The 8,913-nt window shown below is 39.0% G+C and overlaps 1 protein-coding gene across 7 annotated transcripts in view; it reads left to right on the forward strand.

Annotated features, from left to right (window-relative positions):
• The window catches only part of CTCFL (CCCTC-binding factor like), a 32,278-nt gene extending 24,835 nt beyond the window's left edge, over positions 1-7,443 (forward strand). For all 7 annotated transcript variants that reach the window (XM_042461493.1, XM_042461486.1, XM_042461487.1 and 4 more), the window contains 4 exons: positions 383-543; positions 3,417-3,599; positions 5,344-5,461; positions 6,296-7,443. In XM_042461493.1, coding sequence (XP_042317427.1) covers positions 383-543; positions 3,417-3,599; positions 5,344-5,461; positions 6,296-6,417 — 584 coding nt within the window. In that variant the 3' untranslated portion in view covers positions 6,418-7,443. The remainder of the gene's footprint in view (positions 1-382; positions 544-3,416; positions 3,600-5,343; positions 5,462-6,295) is intronic.
• The last annotated feature ends 1,470 nt before the right edge of the window (positions 7,444-8,913 follow it).

An 8,913-nucleotide genomic window follows, 5' to 3' on the forward strand; every position in this document is an offset into this window, starting at 1 on the left:
TCCATTCTCATTAATGACTGAGTCAAGGTATGGAAAATCTTTAATTATTTCAATGTCTTTATCATCTCCTTTAAAGCTGAACATACAGTTAGTTAAAAAATGCCATTTATCTCTGTGCAATGTGTGAAATGGTCCACTGTGAGCCATTATGAGCTTGGTGGCCATGTAAATTTGCCATAGTTCTGAATTCACTACTAAGATGGAGACGAAGAAAAGTGCTCATTTCTGAAACGTACTCCCCCCCAACCTCCACCATCTTGATATAGTACATCGACTTAAGATTCTGTGGGTGGGGATAGGGTGCTCCATAGAAACGTTTTTAAAAAATGTTCAATGACTTTTTCTGCAAAGGAAAAATAAAATTATGGCACACCTTTTTCAGGTATCCACTTGCGAAACCTGCATTCTTACATTGAAGTGCCGCTGAAGTGCAATTACTGTGAAGATGCCTTCCATGAGCGCTATGCTTTCAGGCAGCACAAGAAGACACACAGAAATGAAAAGAGATTCAAATGTGATGAATGCAATTATGCATGCAAACAGGTACAGTATTTAAGATAGTCAGGGTCTGATTGCTGGTTTGATGGGATTAGTAGAGGGGCATGTATTTGCTTTGATCAGCATGCAGATGTTTATTGCTGCAGCTAAACTTTTGTAGAACATCCAGGTTTGCTGGTGCAAATATTGGAAAGGAAATATATGTATATTTTAAGGCTTGTGATGTGTGATTTATTTGCTTGCTGTCAGTGTGAATAGAGGAGAAATATATTGCAAGCCAGTCATCTATGCAACAGAGTAGGGAAACCTCTGGGTTGCAGACCTAACTCATCTGAGGCACAGAGATATGTGGTTAGGGTTGCAAATCCTGGCTCAGTTTGTCTTTGTGCAATAAAAATGAAATAGTGTATATTCAAAAAACAATATCCTTTCCATGAGATTTTCTTTCTATTGGTACTGGAGACATTTTGCACATTTCTGATACATATTTTGGTGCATTTCTTTGTTGTTGTTGTCATTTCTGATTTATGGCAACCCTAAGGCAAACTTAGTTGCTTTTCTTGGCAACTTTCTTTAGAGGGGGCTTGCTATCTGCAGTCCTTGGAGGCTGAGAGAGTATGACTTACCCAAGGTCACCCAGTAGGTTTCCATGACTGAGCTGGGACTTGAATCCTGGTCTCCAGGGTCATATCCAGTGCTCAAACCACTACACCTATTCTGGTAAATTCAGAATGATGGTAAATGTTGTCTTGTTGCGTGGACTGTTAAAAAATAGTTGGAGGGGCTATGACTTTTTGATCAATCAGTCTGTCCTTTGCCCTTATTCTGTGTGTGTGTGTGCGCGCGCGCGTGCACACACACATGCATACTTAGCTACAGAAAGGGAGGAATTGCTAGTCCTGAACAGTGACTTTTTGCACAAATTGCAAAAAAAATATTTTTTAAAACAATCCAACCAAAAATATTGCCTTGCTCTCACCCTGGATGTGGGAAGCACCTTTGCTTTACTGCACATTGAAAACCATAGTTGAACTGTAGGAATGAAAACAGACGAAGTTAATTCCTGCTGTATTTTCTGAGAAGTGTTACTGAACAGGACAAATTGCTCTTCTAACTTCTCTTTTTTTTACTGAGAACAGGAACAATACTTTTAATGAGACAGAGTTTTCCCCTAATACAGCTCAGCTGCTCACTTTTATATAAGTTGTTTTTTTAAAAAAATATCATTATTATTTTCATTATTGTTAAAATAACCATACAGATTATTGTATTTCAAATGTACTGTTATACCAACAAAAAATTCCTGCCTTCAAGTAGTTTGTACTAATTAAATCACAGTGGCTTTCCAGTCTGCTTATATTCATGAATCTCTACCTATACACAACAGTTTTATCTGTCATATTCCTCCTCTTAATTTTACTTCTGTAACATCAAAGTAGTTTCAAAGAGATGTTAGCTTAAATATTTAAGTAATCAAAGATTCTTAATATTCCTATTACTTCATTAATGTGTTTTCTAAGAATTTTTAGAGGCTGGTTCTTTTTTAAGAGTAGTACCAAGGACTTTATCTAAGGACAGTGCCTCTGAGCATAGGCAGTTTTCCATCCTGACATCATAATTTCAGTGTCAGATCTGGGATGAGAGAAAATACCTTCAATATAGGGGTGGCATCCTAGCAACGTGAATCCCCGTTTCAACCATGTTGCAATGGAGGTTTGTGGGTCCCAGGTGGTCAGTGAGGTAGTGAATGTGTTCTTGTTGTTGGATATCTTTTATAGAACTGTCCAAGGTGCTGATCCTTCTCCATAAAATAGGTTATAGCATCTTGGATAGGTCCTTGCTTAAAGCTGTTGGCCACCAGTGTTGCAGAAACCTTCACTATGGCTTCTCTTGTTGTTTACCTAGAAGGTAGAGAGGGATCAAACAGCCCTTGTAGGATGGTCTTTCATTGAGTAGTTGCTGATCAGTGCCTAAATGTGTGCTTCCCATTGTTTCTCAACAAATGTCCTATATCTGTCACATCAAGGGGAACACTTTTTTTTTGCTAAACAAAGAAATGAACACCAAGATTTTAATAATACAGTGATCCCTCTTCATATGTATCACTCTGTTGTTGTTGTGAAATGAACATCAAAATATATAATAATACAGTGATTTCTCCTCACGTGTCATTCAGTTGTTATTGCTTTTGTTATTGTTGTTGTTATCCCAGCTTTAGCTTTTTGAAAGTCAAGAATGCCCCCAAAATGGCTCCCCACACCAGGTATGGGACATGGGAGGCAATTTTGCCATGCTTTGGAGGAGGACCCTGGATCATTTCAGATTCAAGAGAGGCATTTTTTTTAAAAAAAAAACAAGAAGATACCAGAAAGTGAAGTTCTGTTTCTTTTTACTCTTTGGCTTCTCCTAAGCCTAAAATGTCCAGTTGGTAGCCAAAAACATGATTAAACTGCCCCCCCCCCAAAGGTATGTGGGACTATTTGGAGTTAAAATGTTAAGGGAAACAGGCCTTGTATGTCCTGGACTTTATTTGTTTTTTTAACAGTTTCAGTTTTTAAGTGGTTTTAATTTTAGGAATATTTTAATGATATGCTTAACTTTCATAGTCAGTATATTTTTAGCCATGTTTCTTTTCAGTGTTGTAAACCACCTGGAGTTCCAAATTGGGAAAAGGAGGATATATATAGTCGTTGTAGTTGTAGTTGTAGTAGTAGTAGTAGTAATAACAACAACAACAATGGGAGGCTTGGGTGCTGAGGACCATAGAAGCCTCAAAGACAGACTTTGCGGCCACATGTGTCTTGCTGGTCATATTCCCCCTAACACTGTCTTAAGTGATGCTTCTTCAAATTTCAGGGCCTTTGTTGAGTTGCTTGACCTCATTTTGGCTATACTGTTTTCCTTCTCCCAACTCCCAGGAACGCCACATGGTTATGCACAAGCGGACCCACACGGGTGAGAAACCCTTTGTTTGCATGTCTTGCAGTAAGTGCTTTCGACAAAAACAACTTCTGACAGTCCACTTCAAGAAATACCATGATTCCAGCTTTCAATCCAAAGTCTTTGAATGTCCACAATGTGGCAAAGAATATTCACGCTGGGTAAGCTAATTTGTTTCTTAGAGTGCCTTTCTGGAGGTTTCTGCAATCAAACCAGAACTGTGTGGCATTTAGTAGGTTCCATGCAAGGACACCTTAAAGAAAATCTGAAATTGGTAGCAAAATTCAGCATTGTGACAGCCAGAGGTTTTGTTGTTGCTGTTGTTGCTTGGCATAAAGACAGGAAAATAGAACTCTTTTCTTGAGATGGTAAAGATGTGCAGCCAGGCAGAGTAAGCAAAGGAGGGCAAAACATCCATTTGTGCATTATTTGCAGATGGTGATCAAATTGTAGTTGGTGATCAAAATGATCAATAGGTTGATCAAATTAATCTATTGCAAATGGTTTTGCAATAGGAATTTTAGATGTACAGTAAATGATTAGAAGTGAAGAAGAGTGTAGCCATTTCTTGCAGAAACACCTATGTGCTCACAGAAATTATAAACACATAGAAGTCCCTGAGATGGTCCATCTTTGTATTACAGGGGTGGACAACTTCAGCAGATGTAGGGGCACCAAGACCCCTAGGGGACATAAGGGCTGCCAAAAATGCCAGAAAATTGGGGGGAACACCACAAAGTAGATGGAAATCTACTTCTGGTTTGAGAGACAGATATCTGATCTTAAAAAGTTCAATATGTGTTTGTGTGTGAGAGAGACCTAGTCAAAGAAGGTTTGTCATTGTCTTCCCCTAAGACTGAGAGCATGTGACTTGCCCAAAGTCACCCAGTGGGTTTCATGGCCAAGCCAGGAATCAAATCCTGATCTTGAGCGTCGTAGTCCAACACTCAAACCACTACTCCATGCTGGCTCTAGGAAGACCAAGATTGAAATCCCTGCTCAGCCATGGAGCCCACTTTCTCAGCCTCAGAGGAAAGAAATGGCATTCCTTCTCTGAAGAAACTGTATCAAGAAAACCTTGTGCTAGGTTTGCCTTGGGTCACCTTTGGGAGCTGAGAATATGGTTGGAGTTCAGGGAGAAGTATGACTTCTTTTGTTTGTAACTGAGTTGCTACTGTCTGTCTAATCAGCATAAGGCTAGATTTTTATTGTACACAATATAGCTTTACTATTTTAATTTCTACAATTCTGTGTGACTGTTTTAATTTAGTAATTACCAAGAAAGCCTGGTTAAACATTACTACACTGAATCCAGCAAGCACCACATCCACTTGCCCAAAATAGTGGCCACCTTGAGACCTGAGACCCTGAAAGGGTTTTAAAGGTAAAATGGGAAGGTGAGTGATAGGAGTCCTGGAGTTGGAACTAAGCGTCACCCTGGATAGGCAATATTCTCTCTCTCTACAACAGCCAAGCCCCATGGGTCCACTGCTGCTTCTACTAAATGGCTGAAGAGGGGGGAGAAGAGTTACTGGGTAGCAGAAGTTGACTTTCTATCCCCCTGCAGTTTGCTGTAGAGAGAGGCAGAAGAATTATGATGGTCTTGTTCATCTATTTCTCTCATACACAAACTGCCGGGGGATGGAGAGGCAGCCTTGATTGACCAGTCATCACTTCTTTCTCTTTCCCCATAGTAGTGGCTCCACTGGGTTTGGCAATTGCAGGAAGGGAATGCTTGAATGGGGTGCAAATGTTATTAATAGGATTCTACCCTTGACATTTGGTATACTTTCTCCCTCTTTATAAAAGTATATAGAAGCTTTTTAATGCAGCTAAGTATAACTGCTATTAACCATATTAGTAAGTCGTTAAAACAACAATAACAACAACCTTTGTTCTGAACAGAATAATATGCGTAAGCATGCCGTGAACTGTACAGATGAAAGATCTGTTTGGCTCAGCCAAGAAAGCAAGCAAAAAAAGGAAGAAGACAAGAAATCAAGCCATGGCAATGAACAAGAAGGTAGTAATTGTGGTGATTTCAGGTAGAACTGTTGAAGCTTATACATAGCCACCATTCTATATGTTACTTTTCCTAGGATAATTAGAACAAATGTTGTTATAAAAACCTAGTACATAGTCAGTCCTGAATAATGCCTAATGTCTCCTGGTTTAGTAGCTGGTTATTTTTGTTTAACTTTTCAACAAACAGAACATGATGAGTCAGTTTAAGCATAGCATCAGGAGTTTCAGATCCAGTGATACCTGTGATAAGCAGACATTCCATGATTTCATAGGAGCCCTGGTGGTGCAGTGGTTAAATGCCTGTACTGCAACCACTCACTCAAAACCATAAGGTTACGAGTTCAAGACCAGCAAAAGGGCTCAAGCTTGACTCAGGCTTGCATCCTTCCGAGGTTGCTAAAATGAGTACCTAGATCGTTGGGGGCAAATTAGCTTACAGTTGTAAACCGCTTAGGCACTGCTTAGGCGGTATGAAGCAGTATATAAATGAAGCTTGCTTGCTTGTTTGTTTGTTTGTTTGTGTAGGCCAGCCCTCCACCATATGCAGCTTGTGGTTTGAGCCATGGGGGGCACATCACTCCATTATTCCAAAGTGAGCCCCACCATTTGAACTATGAGCTGCCTCCCTATGCTCCACCATTGTATTCATAGTTGCTGTGGCCAGTTCTTCACTTGGTGGCCAACATTTTGAGAATGGTTGCCTTCTCCTGGCGCAAAGCACAACTGCATATTATTTAAGAGAGCTTTTATGGATACATCCCCACTGTTGTGTGTGTTCACAGATGAATTAGTGATAACCCATTTATACCCCACAATTCTCTCTCTCCTCAAGTGGCTGCTTGTGTGAACTCTCAGTTCAGTGCTCTACATGCTGTTCCTGTTGGAGCATGGGGAAACGAAGATAATAAAGAAGGAATTACCTGTGAGATGATCTTGAACCTGATGGACAAATAGTATGAATGACACTTCATATTTCTGTGTCCAAATCAGCAACCTCAGCTGTATCAAAGCATGAAATGCTGGGTTTTATTATGTGTTCCTGTGTAATGTTATTTATAGGTTAAAGATTGCTAAAAAGGGATTTATTTTGGCATTTGGCCTGTTGGAGCCATGTAGGGCAGATCCATTGTATCTTGCAATTAGCTGTCATGGAGGTTAGACAGTTGGAATTGTTTCAAATAACTTTGCTTCTTTTGCCAAGGGCACATCAGTCCTGAATAAACTGTTGGATTCCAGATCGATTCCATTGTATTCAGTTGAACTAAACTTGAGCTAAAGAGAGTTAGAGTGAAAGTGTGATTTGAATTTATTCTTCAGTAGCATTGATTCAGATGTATTTAGTAAGCATGTCTAGAGATAGATTCCCCCCCCCCCCCCCGCAAAAGAGTATGGAAGGGCTCTGAGAGAGATTGTAGGCTGAGCAATGTGTATTTCATTCTGTTTCTAAATCAAACAAATTTTGAAGTTTTTGAGGGCCTAAACTACATGTGAGCATAACTGTTTTTAAACTACATGTCAGCTTAGCTGCTTAATTGTCATACATGGTTTTTTTTCACCTGATGTTATCTGTGAGGGGCCCTTTGATGTGACAACTACAAGTTCAGTAACACAACAGAAATTCTTGGGCTTAGATACTGCATAGATTAAATTCTATACTTGTGACCATAATAACCTCTCCACCTTCTAAAATAGCTAATTATTTCAAAATAATAAAAAAATCACTAGAATTAAATAGAATAATGTATAGTACTTTGTCACCTTGATATTAATTTAAGAAAGTATGCTGTAGTATTTATTTTAACATTTAAAAATGAATCAAGACAAGACATTGATATCTTTTATACTGAGAGCTCAGTCTGCCCAAATTTTGTAAAAATGTTACAGTTGTTCTGAGGCAAAGGTTACTGGAATGTTAGTATTTGTTTACAAGTGGGAAAGAGAAGAATGATTGCTTTTTCCTTAATAAAGTTTTTTTGTGAATTATGTTGTTTTTCAACTGGTATCTTAAGCAGTTGCATCCCTGTGGCTTTCAGAAACCATATTATCTGAACATTATCTGAAGTAAAAGCAGAATAAAGGTTTCTAATACAATATGTGACTTTTCAGAGTCATCAATATTTGGAAAATTGTGTGTAAAACCTGTAAAAGCAATACTGGGAATACCAAGAAAGATAGGGTTTTTTTGTTTTTTAGGGTTTAGGTCTACTGATTACTGACAGCTGTCTAGGGTTCATTCCAGAAAAATCAGAAATAAGAACATTATACAAACATGACCATCATTTGCAGCTGCCAGAAAACATAATTATTGGGCTAAATCCAACTTTTGTCTTATTTAGAATAGACCTATTGAATGGGGTTTGCCAATGATAACTTAAATCCTGTTGTCCAAGAAAAAAAAATACAGTGGTGGCTGTGTTGGCCGTACCAAAAAAGAAAGGAAAAAGAGAGAGAGAGAGAGAGAGAGAGAAATACATATCATGTTGATATATTTATTCAGTCAACAAAAGACACAAAATACCTCATGAAGAAGCCAGTGGGTTTCAAAGCTAGTTTGATATATTTCCCCCCTTTTAGTTAGTCTCACAAAGGTATCACCACAATGTATATTTTGGATTAAATCCTGTTGCTCTTTGTGGGTCTACTCAAGGTAGGACTAGTGTTAGATTTAGCCCACTGTTCTAAATATGGCGAGGCAGGGCTAGCCTGAGACATTTTGACAGCTTGAAGCAAAGGACAAGGTGGCCTCACCTGTCCATTCCATCTATAGGCTATCAGTTTACCGAAATATTTTCTCCTTACTTATAAAGGAAGAATATCCTCCACTGTATTTGAGCCATGAGGCTAATTTAAAGAGAGAAAGATAAGTAAAGCAGAGAAAGACAACTCTGAAGTCAAGCAGTAACTGTCATGAAGTTCCACCATATCCCCATAGTTTCTGCCGCTTCAGGTGATCAAATGGTATAGTCAGTCCTGTTGCTAGGAATACTTTCTTCAAGAGAAACCTATAATGGAAAACTCATTCAATAAAAATAATGGCTGAAATTCAGTATGGAAGTTGTGTCTTTGTAAGCTGATTTATGTGTGCAGGAATAAAAATTGAGCAGTTTTGCAACTTCCATATTCACCTAGGGTCTATTTTGATGTTACTGCATACAAGCACACATTCCACAATGGAGGAATGATTGATGTGTCATGGCCCAATGTACAATGGGTACCAATTTACATTGGAGGATTTCCCAGTGTCCTTCCAGATACCAGTTAAGAAGTGCTGGAGCACAACAGGAACACCCAGTGCAGATTGCAAATGCTCCAGAAAAGCCCAGTACAGTCCCCACCATACATCAGAAGTGCCCTGTGTTCTACAGAAGAGCCCAGTGATCATAGGAAGACTCCTTATCAGAAGTGTCCAACGTGCTTCAGAAATTCCCAGTGTACATTGGTTCTTCTTTG

The sequence above is a fragment of the Sceloporus undulatus genome, chromosome 4, assembly GCF_019175285.1.
Source record: "Sceloporus undulatus isolate JIND9_A2432 ecotype Alabama chromosome 4, SceUnd_v1.1, whole genome shotgun sequence".
Taxonomy (NCBI): Eukaryota; Metazoa; Chordata; class Lepidosauria; order Squamata; family Phrynosomatidae; genus Sceloporus; species Sceloporus undulatus.